At 41.7% G+C, this 24,603-nt stretch overlaps 3 protein-coding genes across 5 annotated transcripts; 1 reads left to right on the top strand and 2 right to left on the bottom strand.

Moving 5' to 3' along the window:
- Positions 1-402: 402 nt before the first annotated feature.
- On the top strand, positions 403-14,580 carry eya3 (EYA transcriptional coactivator and phosphatase 3). Of its 3 annotated transcripts, none has more exons than XM_056399317.1 (19): positions 403-514; positions 3,280-3,375; positions 4,341-4,390; positions 4,597-4,691; positions 4,770-4,844; positions 4,939-4,987; positions 6,026-6,135; positions 6,390-6,527; positions 6,693-6,778; positions 7,315-7,492; positions 7,674-7,843; positions 9,456-9,539; positions 9,619-9,708; positions 9,945-10,003; positions 10,114-10,277; positions 10,583-10,697; positions 10,867-10,988; positions 11,107-11,207; positions 11,887-14,580. In XM_056399317.1, the coding sequence occupies exons 2-19, from the start codon at positions 3,328-3,330 to the stop codon at positions 11,965-11,967; spliced, it is 1,815 nt and encodes a 604-aa protein (XP_056255292.1). In that variant the 5' UTR covers positions 403-514; positions 3,280-3,327; the 3' UTR covers positions 11,968-14,580. The 3 variants fall into 3 exon arrangements, with proteins under 3 accessions (XP_056255292.1, XP_056255293.1, XP_056255294.1); XM_056399318.1 differs by having other exon boundaries at positions 3,277-3,375; XM_056399319.1 differs by lacking the exon at positions 6,390-6,527 and having other exon boundaries at positions 453-514.
- LOC130183685 (XK-related protein 8-like) lies at positions 13,798-18,642 on the bottom strand. The gene is made up of 3 exons (XM_056399320.1): positions 18,292-18,642; positions 17,029-17,213; positions 13,798-16,406 (listed from the first exon to the last, which is right to left on the bottom strand). The coding sequence occupies exons 1-3, from the start codon at positions 18,585-18,587 to the stop codon at positions 15,676-15,678; spliced, it is 1,212 nt and encodes a 403-aa protein (XP_056255295.1). The 5' UTR covers positions 18,588-18,642; the 3' UTR covers positions 13,798-15,675.
- Positions 18,643-18,801: 159 nt separating this feature from the next.
- xkr8.3 (XK related 8, tandem duplicate 3) lies at positions 18,802-24,332 on the bottom strand. The gene is made up of 3 exons (XM_056399174.1): positions 23,607-24,332; positions 22,242-22,429; positions 18,802-22,049 (listed from the first exon to the last, which is right to left on the bottom strand). The coding sequence occupies exons 1-3, from the start codon at positions 23,942-23,944 to the stop codon at positions 21,316-21,318; spliced, it is 1,260 nt and encodes a 419-aa protein (XP_056255149.1). The 5' UTR covers positions 23,945-24,332; the 3' UTR covers positions 18,802-21,315.
- Positions 24,333-24,603: the final 271 nt, after the last annotated feature.

The raw sequence follows: 24,603 nt of genomic DNA, 5'->3' as shown, positions 1-24,603 counted from the left end.
AGTTAAAAGGAGAAGAATATTATTTTAAAAGTATCTTCTACAGTTAAAAAGCTAAGAAATGTTATTATTTTAACAGTGTTTTCTACAGTATCTTCTATTATCTTATGTTTTCTACAGTTAGAAATCACAAATGAGCTTAAACATAACCGTTAAATTCAAACTCAGCTAGCTTAAAATTAAAGCAGCCTACCAGAAGTAGCCGCAGTATTTTCTTATGTATTTTCTTCTGCATTTATTAGACGTAACAAACCGTGAGACAAAGCTGACATTTAACAAGAGGCCTCATCTGTACAAATAACAAACGTTTGCAATGTTTCTCTCACCTGTGCTGCCGCCACACCTGTCGCCTCCTGAAAAAAACAGACCAATTTGAATCAACATGTTGCACATGCGCAGTAGACCCTGTAATGAAGCTTCCTGCCAAATAGTGCTCCCTAACAACAGACAAAGCTTGACAGTGTGGATTCACCTGAAGACGCTTAAATAAAAGCGTTTGTCATTCCTTCCTTCAATGGTAAGACTAATGATGATGATTTTTGTTTGGCGGGAGTGTTTGTTTAGCGGTTAGCTCTGTGGTTAGCTCTGTGGTTAGCTGCAGCGGGAGTAAGATGCTCTCACACGCTGCCATTTCTCTGCCCACTCCAGTGGCTGCGGGCTCCGACTAACCTCTGGAGCGGAAAACTTTCATGGCTGGGCCAAACTAACCACAGCTGGTTATTTAGTCACCAGTATGACCACACTCGTGAGCTAGCTCGTATGTTAAATAGATAACGGACGACTCACGCTTTGCTTTGAGAACCATTCGTAAATCGTATCAAATCAGCTAACAGGGGAAAGCTAGCGTTCCTTTGGAAAGCTTGCAGGGTGGCGTCTAAATGCTGGAGTGATACGCTTTAATTAGTGTTTGTTACAGTTATTTGTATTAGTCATGTCAGTTAATGTTATTCGCACATATCTGACTTCATGGGTTGATATTACAAATTATGTTTCTGTGTTTAAATTCAGTAAATAGTCTGATGTCAGACTTCACCTTCACTGCAAACTGGCTTGGGCTTGGTTATTTACTGGAGGACAAACAACACTGAAGACATGAGTCACATCAATCACCGGCCAGAGTCATTTCTATCACTTTACAACATGAAGTCAATGATGCCACAACTAGAAAACAGGCTGGCAGCTTCATCTGTTTGCCTTAGGGTTGCAGAAATTAGTCGATTAGTCTTTAGCTGATAGACAGGAATTTAGTTGAACTATTTTGATATTCGTTTTAGCCTTTTTTTGAAGCAAATATGACGCATATTTGCAGTTGTTAGCTTCTGAAATACAAAGATTTGTTTTTTGTCACACATGATGGTAAAAGAAATAACTGAAAACCCATCACCCTGCCCTTTGTGAAAGTGTGAGGGACATTTTTTATACTAAACTATAGATAAATAATGCTAATAATGGTTATATTAGTTAAAACAAAGAGATGTTTTTATCATTACAATCATTCTTCATTTTGCCTATAAAATGAAAGTTAATTGTGAAAATTGCTCATAATTTCTAATAACTAATCTTTGCAACTCTAGAATATTTATCAATTAATATTTAGTTAGGTTGAAATGGATCTTTGTCAGTTTTCTGGATCTGGACAGTCCTTGTTCTTGAAAATCAACAGTTTCCTATAAACTCACACAAGTCTATAGATCATAGTACAGGTCAATTTCAGGTAATTACACAACCTAGTAAAGTAAAACGATTCTGACTTTTTTTTTTGTCAAATAAATGAGACTCTATTGTCATTAATAATCGTTAATTTGTTCCCTAATCTATAAATCTAATACAACATTAGCTGTTCAGTTTAGCGACACAGTTAAACTGATTTCCCTGTGGTGTCCTCTGTATTTGATACTCCACCCTTTTGTTAAAGACGGGAATCACGTGAAGCAGAAGGATCCTGAATCAGGGTAGGGGTGTTCCTCACGTGACGAGAGTCGACCCGAGTGGTGCTGTGATACCGGCGGAGGAGAAGTGACTGTCAGAGGCTTGGTTTCCAATGGCAACAGCAGGCAGGACCATGGCTTTGATTCAAGTCTTTCAAAATAGGCAGAAAAGTGGCAGCAGCAGGGTTGCCAGATTGGACAGTTTTCCACCTTTTTGGGCGACTTTTTCTATAATTACGCAGGTAAAAAGTGATTTAAATTTTTTTACCATCAGGGTACAGGTGCACACAGGTGTTCTAAAAACATCCGTTGTTCACAAATACCTGTACCAAGTACCAGCTTAAAAACCACAGAAGAAGATGCTCCTTGTAACTGCAGCACGTGCCGGAGAATCATCCGATTTTTGAGCTTTATTTAGAATTAAAGTGTCATTACATCCAATGATATGTAGCAACCTGCTAATGGCTAATTCAGTGACTTATTTTCCAAATATAGACAAATATAGGCTTTAAAAAAAAACGGGGTTCATGTTGTGGCCTCCAGTGTAACTCCCTAAATTAACATTATGTTCTAAATTAAAATCTTCATATAAGTGAAGATGTTTTGGGGTCAGAGCAGCTGAAAAAGTAAAGAATGACCTTATTCTCCTTCAAATGTCATACCTTTTTTTTTATTTTCTTCTTCTTTTTTTTTAGTTCACTTACATAAATCTTGCATGAAGTGACAAAAGCTGTGAAGGTCCAGTCCATTCAGGTGTCATGCGTTTGATTCAGAACGTACAGCGCTAACAACTGCCTGACACATCTGTAGGGATTTGAGTTTGCTCTCTGACCTATTTTCTCTCTGTGCGTCCACATTATGTCAGCTATATAAATGTTCCATCTCTGCAGCCGGGGGGAAAGGCCAGTTGAGCGGGCAGTGGACAAAACGAGGTTAGATCTTATCTCCCCGGGACTTCTATTGATATGACAGCTTGCACCTGAGCACTTAATGCTTCTGGAGAATATTTTTCATTGAACTTAAGTTGGGTCACATGTAAGGTGGCACGCTTCCTTAATCCCACAGTAAACACAAGCACGGTGGGGACATTAGGCAACGTCAGCGCCACACTTATCTCACCTGCAGGTCTCGTGCTGGAGCTAAGACCAGGGTGCCCCATTTCCTTCATCACCGCCACCTCCCTGCTGACCTGCTGATCACCCGTGCGATAGTGGGTGGGCGGTGGGGGCATTTGTGAGCATTAACGGGACAAGGGGAGGGGAGAGTCACGCATCGGAAAAACTACATAAGGCATAACCTGTGGTCATTTATTCTGCGCCTGTGTGTGTGTTTGCTCCTGTGGTTGTTGAAGCAGGGTCCGGACCGGCTCTCCAGGTGCAGAGAGTAGGCTGAGAGCGCAGACATGTCGGGTCGCTCTGCTGCAGAGATGGACGACTCGCAGGAGCTGCCGGTGAGTCCACACCAAGAATACCAACACAGAGCCGGGGGGGGGGGGGGGTGCATAGATTATTGTGCAACAAATTTATTTTCAGATGGAGCTTTTTACAGTTTTTGTCTAAGAGCTAAATATTCCTAAAATAAAGTTATGAATGTAAATGAAATGTTCACAGCCTGTTGCTAGCTACTCACGTCACGTTCAGCTTGTTGCTTCAGGTTTTGGACGTAAACTTTCATTCATTCATAAGTGAAGTACATTTTCTTTTTGTGGCCACTCACAGTGTTTTAGTGTTTATCTGAGGTTCAAGACAAAAGGTGACTGATGAATATAAAACTAATGAAAATGTAAAATATTTACCAGTTAGTGCTTCTCATTTTTCTCTTCTGCATATCATTATAGATTTATTCATTTATTGTGTGTTTTGACAATTCTGTTCTTATTTGTTTGTTCTTGTTATTTATGAAAGTCATTTGTCACATTTTCTAGACTAAAGAAGTTGTTAATTAATTATAAATATATCAGAGATTTTAAAGTCCTTTCACAGCACACCATGTCTGTTGTAGTGTTATGATACTGTGTGAATCCACATTATTTTGTTGATGTGCTGATGTTATTTCTTTTCAGTGCTGTAGAGCAAATAAACTCTGTGCTTCATCTCTAAAATACTTCATGACAGAGTGTGTGGAGCTCAGACAGACCTGTGGTAGAGGTTGTATTTAAATAGTTCTTTCTTTGTTTTTTGGACCAAAAGGTTGACTCTGAGCTTTTTGCTTCAGTTTTTACAGATGATGTTAAATGATGATTTTCTTTAAGCCAAACAAAAACACACATTCCTGCTGATACAGCAGCCGAAAGCAGAACTCCACATTTTATTTTCTTCTGACCGGACTGGTTACAACAGAGATACCACATATCTGAAGCAGCAGAAACATTAGAATGAAAACCTTTTCTATAAACTTGTTTTTGTGTGTGTGCAGGCAAAGAAAGCCAAGCTGGAGATAGATGGAGGCCTGGAGAAAGAGCCGAGGTCGGTCTTTGACTTTCAGTCTATTTCTGATCCTTTTAAGATGCGACTCAGATTGTCTGACAGAAAACCACTGAGAGTTTTAAAGAAATAATTTTTCCACTGTGGTTTGTTTTTATGAAAGTGACTCTGCCTTTTTGCCAAATGTGACTTTCTCAGTTTTGAGATGCAGAAATTCTCTATAATTATAATTGACTGTGTGGTTTCAGTAATCTGGGGGAGGACGAGAGTCCAGCTGCTGTTTTAGGTCCATCAGAGCAGGGAAACTCTTACTCTGCTCTGTCCACTGCTCAGCTTGATCCAGGTCAGTATGAAATAAGAAAAAGGCTGAAAAAGACTCAGAAACGTTCCTAAGAGATATTGACAGTTTCATTGATCGCAGGTGATCAGGAGCAGTCGGACATAGACAGAGGAGCAGCGCCTCAGGCCTGCGGCGACTCACTGAACTCGTATTCTGGTACGAACAGAGACACGGACTCGGTTCTGATCAACACACAGTAACAAACACGTTCGTCTGTCAAACTGAAGCTGAGTTTTATTTTCTTTAACAGACACAACAGTCACATCTGAATACACCCAACAGGTTTATCAAGGAAGCAAGTGAGTACACAGCACGGGGCTAATGTGAATGTTTTCATGTTATGCATGTGTAAATGTGACATGGCACAGAGCTGACAGTGTGCAACAGTATATAAGGAAAAACCAGGGAAGTGACCCTGAGCATGTTTACTGTTGTAATCTAGATTTCCTGCTGCACAGAAACAAAACTTTTCTCTTTGCAGTTTAGAAAAACTAAAAACACATCATCTACAGCGCAGCTTCATAAAGACCTGCTGCAGAATGACAGTAACAGATGACTCCATGCAGAGACGAGTGTTTATGATTTTAAGTTGATTTGAGTGAAGCCGCTTCAGGAGGAGCTGAGCTACTGTCACCATGTAGCTCAGCTTGATTTAGTGTTTTTTATTTGGAGATTTGCTCCAATTTTTCACCGTCAGCAGATCAAATTATTCCGATAATTATCAGGTAAACCTCAAACTAAACAACTCCTGTACTTGTGCAACAGTCAGTGGTTCCATACAGTTTTCATTGACAGCTGCAGTCGGAGGTGTTTGGTCGGGGGGTTTCTCTGCAGACAGGTGCATGTGATGGAGCGAGGCCTGAACGATATGAAAAATCATATCGTGATTATTCTGGCAGATTTTGAGATGAGCCACGATTCTAGTTGAATGATTGTTTTTTTTTTGTTTGATTTTCACTGAAAAAAGTATAAAAATGATGATGATGTGATTCTTGTTGGTCTTGTTCCTTCACATCTGGAGAATATGGTTTATAGGCCGGGACATCTCTGTAGCACCACAACGCTTCTTTTACAATGTTGTTACACATTTAACCTTTTGTCTAAAAAATGGCGCCTCCTGCGATTTGAATATTGCATTTGCTCATATTGAATTGTTCAGCTGCCCAAAGTCTTAAGAAATATTCATCCTGTGCCAGACATTTATCTTTTCTGCATTTTGTCCAATTATAATGGGACGATAAGAGCATCATCAACATCTTCTGAAAACAGATATTGAAGTGTTTGCACTCGCCCTGATTGATGTAAGTCCCATTCTCTTGCTCTCTCTTTCCTTTCAGCCCGGCTGTGACGTCGTACACCAGCCAGGTGGCCTTCCCTCCGCTGGCCCAGTCCACTGTGTACTCCGCCTTTCCTCAGACAGGCCAGACCTACGGCCTCCCGCCCTTCGGTTAGTGTGTGTCCCCCCGTTCAAACAGCCTATTTAACACTGTCCGCTCACTAAAACCAGCATCACTCCTTTGTTCATTTGCTTCAGAGGCCTCACTGAGCTTTGGCGCTGTGGAACCAGTTTGCTCTCGATCTCTGCTTAAACACACAAAGCCACATCTGGACTGAAGGACCTGGTGTCTGAACTCTGCTCTGTCTTCACGCCTCTCGCTGCCTCTTTCATCCTCTGCTTCCGTTGCTCTCTTTTATCTTCAGGTGCTATGTGGCCAGGCATAAAAACAGAGACAGGGCTGCCTGAGGCGCCCTCTGGTGGCCAGCCTGGGTTTCTCAGCTTCAGCACCACATATACCTCAACCCCGCCAGGCCAGCTGCACTACTCATACCCCAGCCAAGGCAAGCTGCAACCTCACTGTCTGAAGATAACACTGTCACTCTCTGCAAACATGAGCAGCACTCAGACATGAACACAGTGGCTCAGCTTCATTTCCTCTCTGGTTGTTCATCACTTCAGTCTCTGTGAAGAGGTTCTGTTTTTTCATGAGTTGTTTCTGTCTCCAGGCTCGAGCTTCACAACATCTAGTGTGTACTCCAACATCCCCACAGCTACGGCCACGACCACAGCCTCCACCACCGTGACCCACCAGGTAACGAGTGCCTTTGTTACTGCGATGAACAACAACAAAACTCTGACTCTTGAGAAAATGATTTGTAGGTTGGGGCGTCTCTGCAGCACAACGCTTCATCTCTAATGATCTGTTGTGACACGTTTTACCTTTTATCAAATTGGATATTGCACTTTGCCTTATTGAGATTTTCATAATTTCTCCATTAATCGTTCAGCTCTACCACAACGTGTACTGTATCTTTAAAATGATGAAAATACCTAAAGAAAATCAACATTTAAAAGCTGCAGACAAACAGTTTGAATATGTTGGTAAATCCTGGTAAAGTACACAACTATACATAAAGATCTATTTCATTTGTTTCATGTGTTTTTTATGAAATAATAAAACGTCAGAATGTAGAAAGTCTTTAGGAACAGAATGAGCCTGGTTCCATATTCAAGTCTTTCATTAAATAAATAAACATCCACAGGAGGTGAAGCCGATCCTCCTCGTGAAGAGCTGTGCAGACATCATCACACGCCACATCTTTATTTTTCTTTTCTCAATTCCTCCAGGAGTTCAGTAGCTACAACTCTCTGGGCCAGAGTCAGTTCTCCCAGTACTACGCTCTGCCCCCCAGCTATGTTCCTGCTGGTCTCCCCAGCAGTGACGAACAGGGAGCTGGTGTGGGCGTGGCCGGATACTCAGCTGTGAAGTCGGAGGAGGCGGCTTCAGCCGGACTTCCTCCCAGAGGTGAGTTCACTGCTCGGATTCAGAGTTAGATTATTGGCAGTACATTATGACGTCATGGTATGAAAATATAATATTATGTAATTTGATAATTAATTAATTAACAATATAATGAGATTCTTTTTTGAATGACTTATGATAATAAGGTCTAACCTGAGACGTGTGTCCTCTGTCTTGTATGAAGATGCGTCCCCACCTGAGAACCTCCCAGCAGGTGCAGCTCTTCCCTCCAGTGTGGCGCTCCCTGCTGGAGCCAGAGAGCAGGATGAGGTGGGACGCAGGAACTCTGTTGGTAAAGCCAAAGGGAAGGCCAAGAAGTCTGACAGCTCCCCCCCTGCTGACACGGACCTGGAGGTAAACATGATGTTGTCTCGTAGGATGTTAAAGGTGCCATATGTGACTTTTTTGCTATCGCTACATGGCTAACGTTAGCATTAGCAGCTGTTTACTGGCCAGTCTAGTAAAATTCTCTTCATTTGTTCACTCACCAACAGCTGTCTCCAGAGGTCAGTGTTAACTTTCTGTGACTGAAGTTAGCGTGCTAACCAGCTAGCCCCCTCCCGTCCTGTCTTGTAATATTACCTGTGATACTGAGTCACTGCAGCGTCCAGTCTGCTCTCAGCTCATCATGAGAGGATGAGGGAGAAGAACTGGTCACAGGGTGTTTCCTAACCTCTTGTCTTGTAAATATAATGATGAGTGAAGCTTTTCACAAACCACCATCATCACCACCATCACTACCATCACCACCATCACCACCATCACCACCATCATCACCATCACCACCATCACCACCATCATCACCATCACCACCATCACCACCCGTCCCAGCAGGAAACCACATTCAGCGGCAGACAAACTTAAATAACACCCTTTAATTTCATTGTAGGTGTAAAGCTTATTAACAGCTGTCTGAGCAGCTTTCATCTGATGGTTCATCTAATGTTTGTGTGAGTGAAGCTCAAAGTCTGTATTGTAACTGGCTTTAATGTAGTTTAGAGTTATTCAAATGTTAATGTTATGACCCAGTTTAATGTTGTGACCTGGCTCGAGACCAACATGGTTTAGATTAATTAAGCAATTTCAAATTTGAGGTTGTGATGTTGTTCTGAATATCAGCACGGCTGTGATTAGGTCAAAGGTATGAGGCCCAATCACAGCTGATGTTCAGAACAACATCACAACCTCCGTGTGATCCTCTTTTATATTATATTTTTATAATATTTATTCTTCTTTTATACACACTTCTGCGAGTGTCATATTAGTTAAATAAACAACAACAGATTATGATTTGTTTGTTTATTCCATCATTTATTTATCAACGGCAACACAACTGGACTGGTACTGGACTGTTGCTAAGCAACACGTAAACATGTTCCTGACCTGCACAGTGACACTAGCTGCTGCCTCGTTCCCTCAGGTGTTCCCGAAGGATCCACCTTCTTCCTTCATCCTCTCCTGACGACATCGTTTCATTCAAACATTATTTCTGAAATGTTTTCATCTTTGTTTGTTACAATCTGAGATCAATAACGACGTTAATGTGACGCTGATCAACGGTTGATAGAACAGCTGTGAAGAGGAGTGATACATGGAGTTAAAGGTCCCAGTGCTGTTATATCAGCCTTGTGTAATGACTCTCGTCCAATCAGATTACTTGGTTGGAACTAACTGTTTATAATAATATATAATACATTTTTATTAAACCAAATGAAATGATCTGAGCATGAGGTGTCAGTCGGATCAGTAATATGTGTGCAGGAGTGAGTGCAGAACTGAACATAAGGATGAGTAAGCAGCCAGGTGTTCCAGATGAACCAATCAGCTGCAGGCAAAGAGAGACGGGGTAGAGGACCAGAACAAATGACACATTATTTCCAGTCATTTGGAAAATAAAAGAGAAATGGAGAAAATGTTTATTTTTCTTTTTTTAATACAACAAATAAAATATATTTTTCTTTTTTAGCGTATTTTCCTGTGGGATCTGGACGAGACCATCATCATATTCCACTCTCTTCTCACCGGCTCCTACGCTCAGAAGTTTGGGAAGGTTTGTTTCTGTAGATGAACAGAACAGGAAATGACAAGTGATCAGTTTACGGTCTGAACTCCTGGTTGTGTTTGAGCAGGACCCGGCGACGGTGCTGAACCTGGGCTTACAGATGGAGGAGCTGATCTTTGAGCTGGCAGACAATCACCTCTTCTTCAATGACCTGGAGGTGAGAGCTGAGGCGGGAAATGACCTTTCACTTCTGTTTATGCTGATGATGATGCTGCAGGAACCTTTTCCCTCCTCAGTCCTGCTTTATTAACATTCCTGTTCTACATGCAGACACATGCATAACCCTGACCCTGTACATACATGTGACAAACATGTGACATACATGTGACATACATGTGTTATATTTGAACCTTTAAATGAAATGATGATAAAACCTGTTTTGTTTTCTTTAAGGAATGTGATCAGGTCCATGTTGAGGATGTGGCCTCTGATGATAATGGACAGGACCTTAGGTCTGTCTCTCTCATCTCTCACACACACACACACACACACACACACACACACACACACACACACTGTGATTCATTCAAACTAACCACACGTGTTTTTCCCTCCTCTTCAGTAACTACAACTTCCTGGCCGATGGCTTTAATGGCCCCAGTGGTGGGGGAGGGGCGTCAGGAGCCACGACCGGGGTCCAGGGGGGGGTCGAGTGGATGCGCAAACTGGCGTTCCGCTACCGTCGACTAAAAGTGATCTACAACAACTACAAAGGAAACGTTGGAAGTGAGTTTGTAAACGTTTTGACACCTGGAGTCTGAGTCAGAAACCAGGTGCAGTGAAAACACTGCGGGTTCAGACGCCTCCGCTCTGTATCAGCTGTGTGAGGCCTTCGGACCTCTTACAGGGACGTGAACAACAACAGGTCGACCACAGTCACAGGTCGACGTCCAATCACGTCTCACAGCAGGGAGAGGCGTCCGTGTTGCTCTGTCTGATCCCTGTATCTGGAGGACGTGTCCTCGCTGCGTATGACGTTAAAGCCTCTGTATAGATATAATATAAAATATAAATCCTTGCTGTTTGTTCAGGCCTGTTGAATCCTATGAAGAGGGAGCTGCTCGTTCGGCTTCAGTCTGAGATCGAGAACGTCACCGACGCCTGGCTGAGCACCGCGCTCAAGTCTCTGCTGCTCATCCAGTCCAGGTCAGACCACAGCTTCAGTATCTCTAAACACTACACCAAAGATCGACTTGTCTTTAACCGTGTGTGTGTGTGTGTGTGTGTGTGTGTGTGTGTGTGTGTGTGTGTGTGTGTGTGTGTGTGTGTGTGTGTGTGTGTGTGTGTGTGTGTGTGTGTGTGTGTGTGTGAACAGAGGGAAGTGTATGAACATCCTGGTCACCACCACTCAGCTGGTTCCGGCTCTGGCCAAAGTTCTGCTGTACGGTCTGGGAGACGTCTTCCCCATCGAGAACATCTACAGCGCCACCAAAATAGGTGCAGACAAGAACCTGTTGAGCTTCTTCTGTTGTGATGAAATATTTAGTTAAAATGACACTTGATGAATCTAAAGTTGGACTGTGACTTGAATTTGAACGTCTTGTTTCCTCTGCAGGTAAAGAGAGCTGCTTTGAGAGGATCATCTCTCGCTTCGGGAAGAAAGTCACGTACGTGGTGATCGGTGACGGTCGAGACGAGGAGTTTGCAGCTAAACAGGTAAGTTTCAGTTTGCGTGTCAGGTTACCTCAGGTGAGTTTGTGTAAGTGAAGTCACTGCAGCTCTTGTTAAAAACATCTCAGACGAGGAGCTGAAGCCTCGCAAACCGTCTAGAAGTAAAATCGAATCGGTGTAGATCCAAGGAAACGAAGTGAACCTGGAACCAATCACATGACTTGGTGACTGGTGATGAGGCTGGATAAGAGTTACACTGAACTCTTTCTGAACAAGATCAATTAATAATAAAGTGTGATGATGAGAATAAAAGTAAAATAACTTCTCCTGCACCAAGGAATAAGTTATATTATAATTATTAACCAATATAATGACCAGAATGTGGCAGTATTCACATTTTATTTTCTTGTCTCATTGTTAAATATCTGTCCAGATCTTGTTCTTCACTTTGTAGCTGCTTCTTAAAGTTTTGGATTTTTCTATCTGTAACAGGAAGAACAGACTTTATTTGTCCAGAGTTTAAATCTTCTCTGATCTATTGAGAATAAAGTCACGATCATATTAATGTCACTCGTCTGAATCTCGTCGTTTCCTTATTTCGGTTATTTTTTTTACCTACTTCCTGCTAAGCCTTAAAAGATAAATGTATGCAAGGATTGTTTATATATATATATATATATATATATATCATTTTCACATGTGATATCTTTCTGTGTCTCTGTAGCACAACATGCCTTTCTGGCGGATCTCCACTCACGGCGACCTCGTGTCGCTGCATCAGGCGCTGGAGCTGGACTTCTTGTAAAGGAGCGGCGGCGCTGACTGTCGCACACTAAAGGGAAGACGTGGTGGTCGTGGTCGTGGTCGTGGTCGTGGTGCTGTTGGCTGGTGGAGAGACACTGTGAGAAAATCCTCCACAATCCAACAACAACACTCAGAAAGATGATGTTCCTCCAGACGACTGAAGACTGTGACGAGAGGAGACTTTGGGTCGGAGCTGACTGTGAGGAACAGACTGGACGCACAGCGCTCCCCCCTCGACGGCAGCTAACCCCCACGGCTCAAACTGGCACTGATGGACACAGAAGGGAAGACATACTTTTTTTTTTTTTTGGTCTTTATCTCATTTTCTTCTAATTATCAAAATATCCTGCAGTGAAAACTCAGCTTCTATTTTTCTATTTGTTTGTGGAAGTAAAAACCAAAGGGCCGCTGTTGTTTCTCAGCTGTTTCTGTTGTAGCTTTTTAATTGGTCTCTGTAGTAGAAGTGACGGATTAATGTCACAGCTGATTTGTTTAAAACTCACTCATTCAAAGACTAAAAACCATCGTCAGATAATCCTGATTGAACTTTAGTTTAACGTCCTGTAACGTTCACTGTTCAACACCACCTGCTACATGGGATTCAAAAGAAAGAAAAAGGGGGAAGTTGATCATGAAAGTTTAGAGATCAAGAGGCTCGGCGTGTTTCTGATCCACGTCTGAAGCTTCAGTGTTTAAGTCGACGACACGAGACTCAGTTCGTGTATTCATGCTCCTGGTCCTCATCAGTGTTTTATATCATAGAGCTAAAAATATGATTCAGCTCGTTTAGAACAACATTTCATCCATTTCTCTTCACGTGGCAGCGACGTGACAAATGTCTGTTGATACAGTCCAGAGTCAAAATGGTTGTTTAACCAAAAAGGAAGTTGCAGACGTTTGTTTCCAAAGACGTTTTCTCGACATGTTCTCTGTTGTTTTTCAGTTTTACTTCACGTCATTTGTTTTATTAGTTCATTAAAACTGTGGCTGCAACTAACAGTTCTCTTCATTATCAATTAATCTGCTAATTATTTTCTCATCAGTTCGATTAATCATTCAGGCATCATCAGAGCTGCAACAAAAAATCGCCAACTGCTTTGATCAGTTTTTGAAGCAAAAATAATTTTCTTTTAATTACTTGATCTAGAAAACAATCAGCAGATATGAGAAGTAGTTGCAGACAATTTTCTGTCAGAGGACGAAGAAAAACAGCAAATATTCATGTTTAAAATGTCAGAACAAATACATTATTATTTTAAAATGATTAGTCGATTATCAGAATATTTGCCATTTAATTAATTCATAATCACTTTGTGTTTTTGTCACACGACGACCCTCGACCTCGTTGAGTCGTGTCAGAAATAAAACAGGATGTTGATGACTGTGCAATACATTTACATTTCTACTTTGCTCATTAACTGTATTTCAAAGGGGATTTTTTTAAATTAGCTTGTTGTCGACAGTGAGGGGGGGGGGGGGGGGGGGGTCGACTGTCCGGGTCTGTATGAGATTACGACTGAACAACACTGAGCCTGAAGATTTATTTCCACTCATGCAGCTCGACCGTTACGAATGTGTATTTGTGTGTTTGTGTCTCTGTATATTTATATTGTGCCTTTAACCATCAGCTGTTTGCATCATAATCTCAAAGGGAAACATGTAAAAGTTTGTGTTTGATTCATTTATTTCTCCTTTGTTTTATTATCCAAAGTGTTATCTTACTTTTTTAACCCTTTGTGTTTTTTTAAAGAGACTTTCTGATGTGACTGTCTGTCTGCACTGTGTTTAAAGGTCTCATAGAAAAAACACATACTGTCTTTTTCTTTGGGGGGGGGGGGGGGTGATATTGATGTTGATTTCTGAGTGTTTATCAAAAACAGTTTTAGTGAAGGGTTCCAGATAATTAAGTTCTTGATATCTCAATTTGCAGTGACAATACATTGTTTTTCTTAATTTTAAATTTGACTTTCTCTTGAATCACGTCTGTTTTACATCAGACGTTTGTCTCCTTTTGAAAAGGACTTTGCTTTTATTGTTGCTGTGAAACGCTGCGTCGCTTCAAGACAATCACAGGCTGTAAAACATGCTGCGTTTTTGTTTTTTGTTTTATGCAGATCAGATAACGAGGGTGAAAGGCTCGTTCAAAAAGCTGCGTGACTTTGATCGCTGAGTGTTCAAGGGAAATGAGAAAACCGAGAGACCATATGCAGTCTTTGCATTTCCGTTTCCTGTCTTTGTCTGCATGTCATGTCTGTTTTCTGGCCTTTTAAAAAAACAACCGTGGAATATTCTTGGACCTCTGCGTCTCTTTTTCTTAGCGATGCCAAAAACTGTCGTTGTTGTTGTTGTTGTTGTTAAAAGCTGTCTCTGGTTTTGTTTTTCTATTATTTTTTTAAAAGTATTTCATCTCATTTTCACGGACCTGTGAGGCTGCATGGGGTCATGTCGAGAGCCTGAATGTGATCCTGTAGACTGAACAATATCATCATAATCAATCAATGCTAATTTAATTACAATAATCACTATTTCCCTCGGTGGCTGTGCGGGAGGTTTGCCTGTATAACCTGAGACACTCAATACAATGTAAATAAATTTTAAAAAGTTTCAGACTCAAGTTTGTTTTTATTATTTATCAATTATAAAAACTTTTTAAAAACATAATTAGACAAAATTGATAAACGTATCTAGAATAAATATAAAAATAAAGTCAGGAATGTTTGTGCACCATGAGATCAGCTGTTAAAGGACAGGTTCACCTGATATAACACCAGTTCATATCAACATTCACAACATATTACAAATTGATTGGCAGCTTCATTTGCTTTTGTAGCACCAGATGAATACGCAGCAGATATGGACGAAAAGTATTAGAGCATTTCTGTAATTTCATCTTTTAATAGACATTAACAATAGGAATTGTAAATGATCGATTAATCCATCAATAGATACTAAAGATTTTAAAATGGATGGACAAAAACATAAAACTCTTATTAAATAAACCATTTGTCAATACATTTATTAATTCATGAATAAATAGAATTTGAAAGAAGAGATTTTAAAAATGGGAACACGTTCCCGGATTCCAGCTTCAATTTCCATTTCCTATAAGCTAATCGATTAGCTTAGTCATTTAGCATCTCCTGTTAGCCTCTCTGTGACACTCTGGCCTTCAGTGATGTAAAACCAGGATAAACAATCCTGATTGGCCATGGGATGTTACAAGCTCTCTGATTGGTTGGAGAGCTAACCAGTCATATCTGTAGACTTCACCTATATGAAAAAGGGTTTTACCAGCACTGAAGGCTAACCGGAGAAGCTAAATGACTTGGCTAATCCATTAGCTAAGGAAGAGGAAATGGAAATTGAAGAGTGAATCCAGGAACGTATTCCCATTTTAAAATGTCTTTTCAAATTCTATCATTCATCCATTAATTAATAAATGTTTTTATAAATGGTTTTTGTGACGTATTTATTGATGGTTAATCGATCCTATATTAATAATTCCTTTTTTTAATGTCTGTTAAAATATGAAATTATTACTGTTCCTGTGACGTCACTGCTCCTCCATTTTCAGAAAGTGCCTATGAGAATAAAGAGATCTCAGTAGTGTTTGGTGAGACTGTATCAATGAGCAGGTCACATGATCATGATGACGGACGTCTCTGTCTGACCTCCATGTCCCGTGGAGACGGAGGTCAAGTGACGGAGGTCAGGAGTAGAAGTTCTCGGCCAGCTTCCTCATCCTCTTGTTGTGTTTGAGGTCGGGGGCCGGTGGACTGGGAAAGCTGCGCCCCGACACCAAACCTGAGTCTACTTCGTCTCCAGAGAGCGGCGAACTCCTCGCCAGCTCCTCCACAGACGTGACTCCTTTCAGCTCCTCTTTGCTCAGGTTCGGGTGGTAACATTTATAATATATGATTTTTAGTAAGAGGCCGAAGAGGTAGATGGAAACTACACTGACCGCAGCGATTACAGTGTGTGGGATTTCAAAATAAAGCTCCTCTGTGTTCATCCTCCAGCACCACAGGCCGCAGAGGAGGGAAACATCAGCCACGATGAAGCCGTGGTAGAGCAGAGTCCTGAACCTGGTCTTCCCCTCCACCACGTTAAACCAGTTGAAATACCAGATCAGACCCACGGTGGCTCGGTACAGCCACTCCCCCACAGGACTCTCCATAAAGTCCGTTTTACAGCGCCACACGAAGAACAACAAGAGCAGCCACGAGCAGAAGAAGTGGGCGCACATGAAGCAGGGCAGCACGGAGGCGAAGAGGGCGAGGGAGGTGAGGCGGGAGGAGATGAGGAACAGGTTCCACAGGAAGTAGATCACAGAGGAGACGATCTGCTGCTTCTCCTTCTCAGGCAGGAAGGAGCGCAGGGAGCGGTGGTACGTGGTCACACTGAAGGCGATGGCCGAGGCCGAACCGAGGGCCTTCAACACTGAGGAGGGGAGGAGGGGAGGAGGGGAGGAGGGAGGAGGGGAGGAGGGGAGGAGGGGAGGAGGAGGGGTCAACATCTAATTCAAAAATAATACCTGGTCAGTTGTTTTGCCGCACTACTAGTGTGTGCCTCATGTTGGTTTGTTACCCATCTTGTTTTCAGTTGTGTAGTTTAATCTATAACAATGTGTCATATCTTCTGAGCAGATCATATGTTGTTATGTTTTGCATGTAAAATATGAATCTGTATAATCACTAGTGATCACAGCTGTGTGATAAATCCAGTAAAAAGTAAATATTTTCCTCTGTGATGTAGCAGAAGTAGAACTTTGCATAAAATTAATGTAAAAGTAAAATACCACACATGTACATGGTAGTTAAAGTGCAGTAATAAATAGTTATTGCACCACTGGATTTGGGTGAAGTGACCCTTTAAAGACACAGTGGAGCCACATCTGGATTTTTACTTATTTCTAATGTAATAACTCTCGAGTGTTTCTCAGTGTTTCATTCATTCTTCAGCTCTGTCATCATTCATGACTTCAGCTGTTGTACATGATGATTCACAGCTCCTCTCCTCATTAACACACTGACACTCTGGCACATTGGATCATATACGGCACCTGTGACAGGGTCAAGCTCTCCTCGCTGCAGGATGATGGTGAGCATGAGGACGAGCTGAGGGGAGCTCTCTGAAAACGTCTCGATGAGCCGCAGCATGCTGAGGTCGTGACTCAGGTACACAGCGCAGCCCTCAGTCATCTTAGTGCAGAAGCTGCGAATGGAAACCTCCACAACACCTGCATGTCTGAGAGGACACGTAACAACAATTAATCCCATTGGAATGATATTCAATTAATCATTCTAATTGTGTTGGTTTAAATCTCTGGTCAAAAGACCCAGGTTTACTCATCTGGGTCTATATCATTTCATTAATCACATTCTTTAATTTATTTTGTTCCTTGTAGAAAGACTGTGTCAAAATCTACTTCAAAGACATTTCACTGTTACTGTGGTTGTTGTGAAGTGTCGGGTTTGCTTTTATTATCAATACATCTGATAATTATGTTCTTTAGTAACTGTTTGACTGTTGGTCTGTAAGATGTCAGTAAACAAGTTAACAAATAAAAATTGATTTTTTTTCTGTTTATCATAAAAAAACTGGGAAACTAGTAAGTATTAGTACGATGGTATTATCTTTGGAGCTTTGGTATTTTAGCTTAAAAATGACTTAAAAGATTAATTATCAAAATTAATCCAAAATGTTCAGCTAATAATTGCAGCTCTACAGTTCTGGTTGGTTTCTGTGGAAAATTAAAATACAGTGTTGAGTGGGAGTCAATAGAACGATAAAAGCTTCATGTACATTAAACAATTGTCACACAGGAACATGGAAAGGTTTCAACACACACTAGTTTTACCTTCATAATATAAAGATTTAGGAAACAAATGGCTCTAATAAGATCTAATGAGATCTAATGAGATTGTCTCCTGTCTAGATGAAACTTGAGTTCAGGAAGCTGGTTACAAGAAAAGATCCTGTGTGATGTTCATACGTTTGAGGAAACGAAACAAAAGATGAAATTCATTCACGGTTTCCTCAATGACCTAACACTGAGTTCTCCCAAGATTTCCCCGACACGAGTTCAGTGTGTAACGCAGATAAAATTAGATGACACACCCACATTCCTGATGAACAGCAGCAACACAGAGCCGCTCAGCCGTGACCAGATCAACAGCAGATTTATATGTTTCCTGTAAATGGAAATAATGTCCTGAACCTCATTTTAAACAGCTTCTCTCTGAGCATTCACTCCAGCTCTGCATGTCCCACAGTAACAACAGCCTGAGGCAACACCTGAACTAACTTTATTCTAAACTACAACCTGAAGTAGATTCCCAGCTGGAGCCAGTGCAGCAGCCGGAGCTGACTCAGGGTCAGGCAGCTCTCGACCTTTGTCTGCCTCTCAAAGTCCTCGTAGCTGTACCAGAGCCAGCTGTAGGCCTGGACCAGGACCGACGAGCCCACCAGGAACAGCAGCAGTATGCTGAGGCTCACGTACGCCTTTTCCTGGTAGAAAGAAACAGCCGCAAAAATGTCCAGCCCGATGTCAAGCAGCAGGAACACCAGGCCAAGACAAGTGAAGAAGAAGTCCACACGATTATACTGAAACACAGACATAGTGTCAAACTACAGCTTCACGTTCTCTCTCCCCACTACATGCTGCAGCTGTTTACTCAGAGAAAGACAAACTGAAAGTGGGCAAAGAGGCAAAGTTCGGTTTTGAAACACTAACCCCTCCCACAGACAGACAGGAAAACTTAAAGGTACAGTCATGTCACCGGCTGCTCCCTGAAGCAACAGAAACACACATTCAAACAGTCAGAACAAGAACTTCATGTTGTCACCACTTTAATAATAATTACACATTACAACCAGCAGTGAGTTTAACTTTCGTTTCAGAACAGTCTCAAGCAAAAATGTGGATTTTCAACACTTTGTGTGAACATCATTGAAGTGAATGAATGAGGTTTGAAATGTGACAATAAAACATAAAACAACAACAACGTCAACTTGAATAAACCTCTGGGACGTCTAAGGAGATTTAAAGTGACAGCTGAGGGTGACTGACGTGGGGTTGTGTGAAGTGGTCAGAGTGTTACCTGCAGTAGATTCAGTTTAGAGGAGCAGCAGGAGCACAGGTACACTAGCAGCTGCTGTGGGCGGGGCCTAAAAGACGCCCACTGAAACAATCCAACATCTGTTTAAATGAAGCTTTATATTTATTTATGTATATAATAGTAAATATTATATATTAAATACATAATATATATATATATTTGATGTATATTGCTAGTTTACCGTGTTCCCTGCTGCCTCTCCTAACTGGCAGCGCACTGATCTCAATCTACAACACCACAGATCGGTAACACAGCGTTAACTAGTCCTCACTGTACATGACCACCTCACACCCCCACGTCTAATAACCACAACTATCACTTTAACTCAAACTTGCTCCATGTAGAATAAAGTGTGGCACAGTGTCACTCACCACATTGAGCCACATGTGACATGTAAACAAACAGTGGATGAGTGAGCGACAGTAACACCAGGTTTACTAGAGTGATGTCATCACTGGTTAAATATGTGCCGACCTGTTGTTAGTCAACATGTAAATCATCAGCATCTGACCTGAACTTGTTTTACACAGTAAATATCGTCACGGTAACAACTAGTGACCTTTCACATGGTGTAAAACAGCTGTTAAGAAAATAAAATAACAGAAAACAGAAAATTATAAAAGTGAAGCTTATGGTCAAATCTACATTCAAAGGTTCAGTAGCAGCTGTAACACAACACACACATTTAAATAGCACTTGTTGTCATGGGAACCCCTCATCAAATATCTGTTTGTTTTATTTACTCATTTTTATTTATTGTTGATCAAAAATGTTTGTTTATTTTCTTGGATTCTGTGCAACAAGGTGTTCACACAACAACAACAACAAACCTTTGGCAATAAGGTAAGTGTGAAAAAAAGGGTTTTTACTCCCATGTTCGAACATGTAAAAACTGAGAGACAGTAAAATACATTTACTTTAGAAAATCTATTAAATTAAACATTTCAGTAGAAAATTAGCTTATCAGATTCCCTCAGTTTACACCAGAATAGAGAAATATTACAGTGTTACTGTGCGATCATGTTGATTTGTAAACAGAGATTTTTTGGAAACGTTCCCTTTAATATTTCTGTGTATTCAGGTCGAGTCTGTGCAGAACTGCTTTATGGCAATATTTTTTTTATAGTGTTTGCATCAATGTGATGAAACACCTGGATTTGTCAGGTAAAAACAAAAACTCCTGTCTGGTTATTTCAACAGGTTTTAACTGATTGTCCAGGAGTTTACTTGATTGTAATATATGTATATTATATATACATGTAACCTTACATACACTGTGAAAAGGATTTCGTCCATATCACCTGCTCCTTGTTTCCAGTGGGTTGGAGCCTGTATGTTGGTTCACAGTCCACTGAGCATCTGATGAAACAGTACGGTGGCTGACGAGGCTCAAAACTCTTCCAGGAGAAACGAGCCGCAAATTCAGAAACACAGATATGCAGATTAAAAGACAAACTAGAAGAGGTCACCGTGACCTTGACCTTTGACCACCTAAGTCTAATCAGTTCCTCCTTGAGTCCTCGAATGTTTGTGACATATTTGACAAAGTTCCTTCAAGATGTTACTGACATATCGTGTCCATCAGAGCGAGCTGCTCTGACTGTCGGAGGAATTAAAACACTGCATATCCAGACAACAAGACAGGTGCTCCAGGCCTCTAGGGGGAGGGAACACTTTGAGCTTCGACCAGAGAGGCCAGACCTTTGACCTTTGACCTTAGACCAAACAAGAGAGGATGATGGGAGAGAAGAAGAGGCGACATAAAAAAGTTTGTGTTCTTTTTTATATTATAGAAGAGCAACAGAAAACGTAGTAAGTGTTAGCGTTAGCGTTAGCTTACATCCAGTCTATGTGTGTTTCACTGAGAGCTCCCCCTGGAGGCCTGGAGCTCTGACGTAGTGTTGTCTGGACATTCAGCGTCTTTTCTGTTGCATTAGTTTTGGAGGTTCATGTTTTCTTGTTGTTGCATGGTTTCTGTTTTTGCAGCGTGTTTGTTTTGTTTTGTTTTAACTTCCTGCAGCTTGTTTCTGTTCTTGAGTTTCATGTGTTTTTGAATCTGCAGCATTTCTGAATTTGCAGCTCGTGTTTCAGGCCGCTGCAGCGCGTTTGACCTCTTGGGCCACCGTAGAACAGGCTATAGAGTTGGACTGACGGAGACGGACAGAACTCCATCACCACCACACACTAACATGTATCAGCAGAACACAGCTGGCTGCGAGACACAGACGTCACAGTCTGGTGTTGTCAGTCTGTGTGATGACGCTCTGCTCTGAGTAAAAGTGAGTAGCGTGGCGGGCCATGCGTTTGTTGAGGAGCTGGGAGGACAGGGCGCGCTCTGGAAGGGAAAAGTCTCTGATGGACACTTCTGCGTCGGGCAGATCGTCGGGCAGTCCCGGGTCCCTCGCCAGGGGCCTCCACAGTTTGGGGTGAAAGCAGCAGTAGTAGAGGGCTTTGAAGAGCAGGCCCACGAGGTAGGAGAGAGGTAGAGTGATGATGAGAGTGACGGCGTAGGACTCGGTCTGGACCGGGTCTCTGTAGAACCACCAGGTCACCAGCAGGATCAGTCCATCAGTGGCGATGAAGGAATGGTAGATCAGGCTCCTCCCCCTGGTCCGACCCTCCGCCACATTAAACCAGCTGAAGTACCAGATGAGCCCCACCGTGGCCCGGTAGAGCCACTCCCCCCCCATGCTGTCCATGAAGCAAGTCCTCTGTCGCCACGCCCATAACACAAAGACAAACCACAGCAGCAGGAAGTGGGCGGCGACGTACCCTCGCAGGACAGAGGCGAACAGGGCGACGGCCGCCACACGGGGAGAGATTAGCAGCAGGTTCCACAGGAAGTAGATCAGAGAGGAACCCCAGCCCTGCTTGGCTTTGTCCGGGAGGAAGGAGCGCAGGGAGCGGTGGTAGTCCACCACCATCCAGGCGATGGAGGTGGTCGACGCAACGACGCTCACAACTGTAAAAACAGAAGTTAACATCAGTGAAGCAACAAGAAGAAGTGAACACACCACACGACTGTGGCTGGATGTCACCACTTCCAGTCACCCTGATAGCGTGACTTAAACCTGTAGCTACCTGTGAGTCACACGGACAACACTCTCTGGTTTCTGTGGTGTGGAGGAAGTAACTGAAGAGAGGAGGAACTCACACTGAACAGTCTGGGCCTTGTTGGTGCGCAGCATGACATAGATCATGAGAGTGAGCTGAGGGGCGCTCTCGCAGAACGTCTCGATGAGTCTGAGCATGCTCAGGTCATGTGTCAGGTACACGGCGTACTCAGAGCCTTTCTCTTTACGCCACCACACCCTGAAGCCTTGACGAATGGCAGAGATGTGCCTGAGTGGATAAATGTCAGAGAACAGCTGTTACATGACTTACATGACATACACACACACACACACACACACACACACACACACACACACACACACACACACACACAACACCCTTTACAAAGAAAAGAAGCAACTGGCGTGAAGCATGAAGTGACTGACTCATGCCTCTCATATTTTCACACCTCAATAACTCATTATTTGTGCATTTTAAACTTTCAGTTCTCTTCTGAGAGACTGGACTCGATCTCACACTACAAGTTTATTTATGATCACAGCACCTGTCAAATGTTATTATTTGCTTGTTTGCCTGAGATAATGTTCAAATATTCAGTTTTTAATCAGTAAGTAGAGAGAGAGAAATTCCCCTGCAGTGAAGCTGTAATAAAACTTATGCCTGGACTTTAGAGCTGCAACTATGGAATTCCTTTTTAAATCAATATTAAATAAATAAATAAATACAGCTATAAAATAAATCCTGAAATAAATAAATTAGGTAATAAATGTAGAAATAAATGTAAATAAAATATATAAGTGAGTCAATAAATAAGTACATAGCTTTATGAATGAATAAATAATTCTATTTCAGGATATATTTCATAGCTGTATTTACTCATTTATTTATATATTTCATATTGTTTTAAAATGGTATTCCATGTACAACATCTAGAGAAAAATAATCACTAATAATAATAATTATAGGACTTTTTTAAAGAATAAATGCCAAAAAGAAAAATCACAGTTTAAGCTTCATAACTGTTCTCTTTGTGTCATTTGACTGAAACTGAAAATCTCTGAGTTCTGACTCTGTCAAACAAAACAAGACATTTAAAGACATCAGAAATCACATTATCATGAGTCTTTTTCACTCTTTACTAACATTTTATGAACTTGGTGATTCATAGAGAACATAATCAGCTGATTATTGGTAATAAGAAATAATCATTATTGCAACCCTGGAGATGTGTTTAGAAAACATGGTCCAGGTTAAACTGGGTCATCACTTGTTTTCATGCAACTTGGTGGTGAAACACTTTCCACATATTGAGAAACCACTGTAGAATCAAAGCGTAAGAGTTTAAACTACAATACAAGTTAATAATCAACAAATCGATTGATTATCTGTTTTAAATCTGGATTTATTTTGGCTGATATCAGAGGTTCATCAGTGGCCGGGCTACCTGCAGAGGAAGCCCAGCTGCAGCACATGTAACAGGCAGGAGAGCTTCATTTGGTCCCCGAACAGCACGGTCCCTGATCCGGTCTGAGCTCTGAAGCCCGGCAGCTCTCGGTCGTACTTGAACCAGAACCAGCTGAACATCTGGACCACGACCGAGGACAGGACCATGAGGCCAACCAGCACCCCGAACCAGAAGAAGTCCCCGCGGCTGTAAAACTCGGTGGCCACCCAAATGTCCGAGCCCCAGTCTACGAGGAAGGTGCAGACTCCGATCACAGAGAAGATGAAGTCGATCCAGGAATATTGAGAGAAAGAAGCGCGCTCCATGACCGAGCCCATTAACTAGCTGGTCCCCCGGTAAACCTGTTGCTGAGAAGCTAACAGTCAGCTAACGACGTGCACCGTTATTTCCCTCCCAAAGCGACTCCACATACTTCAACCCATTGAAGGAAAAAGTTATTTAAACTTTCACATTTCCACAACAGCGTCTTCTCACTCCAACAAACCGCCATCAAACCGCGGCAGACATCGTTTGTGGGGAAAGCGTTCGCCTGGAAAGTTAATAGTAACTGCCATGGGAGCGAGCAGATGGTGTGTTTGTAATGATCCCTGCTGAGCAGTTGTTAACCCCGCCCACCGCGGCTTATACGTAAACGGACGCGTCGCAAAGTGCGGGATGGGAAGGTTTTAATATTTAAAGATCTCCACATATTGAAAACTTAAACGGTTAGTCGATTAGTCAACTATTCAGAAAATATATGACAATTCCAGCTTCTCGATTGTCAGTATTTGCTATTTTTGGTTCCACAGCACATTAAACTGAACATCTTTGGGTTTTAGAGCTGAAAACAGAAGCAAAGTTTGATCATCAACTGATCGTTTAAGAGTTTTTTCAATAAAGAAAATGCCAAAAATGAAAAGGTTTTAGCTTCATATGTGAATATTTAATATTCCTTAATTAAAACAATCAAAATCATTTTTAAGATCATTATAAAAGA

Source organism: Seriola aureovittata, chromosome 16, assembly GCF_021018895.1.
Source record: "Seriola aureovittata isolate HTS-2021-v1 ecotype China chromosome 16, ASM2101889v1, whole genome shotgun sequence".
Taxonomy (NCBI): Eukaryota; Metazoa; Chordata; class Actinopteri; order Carangiformes; family Carangidae; genus Seriola; species Seriola aureovittata.
Note: the sequence above shows the minus strand (reverse complement) of the source record. Positions and strands in the feature narration are given on the sequence as shown.

Bases quoted from the DNA above. Each gene is read 5' to 3' on its own strand.
- eya3 (XM_056399317.1), top strand. From the start codon at position 3,328: ATGTCGGGTCGCTCTGCTGCAGAGATGGACGACTCGCAGGAGCTGCCG. The intron at 4,845-4,938 runs GTACGAACAGAG...TTTCTTTAACAG, and splicing joins CTCACTGAACTCGTATTCTG to ACACAACAGTCACATCTGAA. The intron at 9,709-9,944 runs GTGAGAGCTGAG...GTTTTCTTTAAG, and splicing joins TCTTCTTCAATGACCTGGAG to GAATGTGATCAGGTCCATGT.
- LOC130183685 (XM_056399320.1), bottom strand. From the start codon at position 18,587: ATGTCTGTGTTTCAGTATAATCGTGTGGACTTCTTCTTCACTTGTCTT. The intron at 17,214-18,291 runs GTTGTAGTTTAG...GTGTCCTCTCAG, and splicing joins CAGCTGGGAATCTACTTCAG to ACATGCAGGTGTTGTGGAGG. The intron at 16,407-17,028 runs GTGCCGTATATG...TCCCCTCCTCAG, and splicing joins AGAGCTTGACCCTGTCACAG to TGTTGAAGGCCCTCGGTTCG.
- xkr8.3 (XM_056399174.1), bottom strand. From the start codon at position 23,944: ATGGGCTCGGTCATGGAGCGCGCTTCTTTCTCTCAATATTCCTGGATC. The intron at 22,430-23,606 runs GTAGCCCGGCCA...TTATCCACTCAG, and splicing joins CAGCTGGGCTTCCTCTGCAG to GCACATCTCTGCCATTCGTC. The intron at 22,050-22,241 runs GTGAGTTCCTCC...CTGTTTTTACAG, and splicing joins CAAGGCCCAGACTGTTCAGT to TTGTGAGCGTCGTTGCGTCG.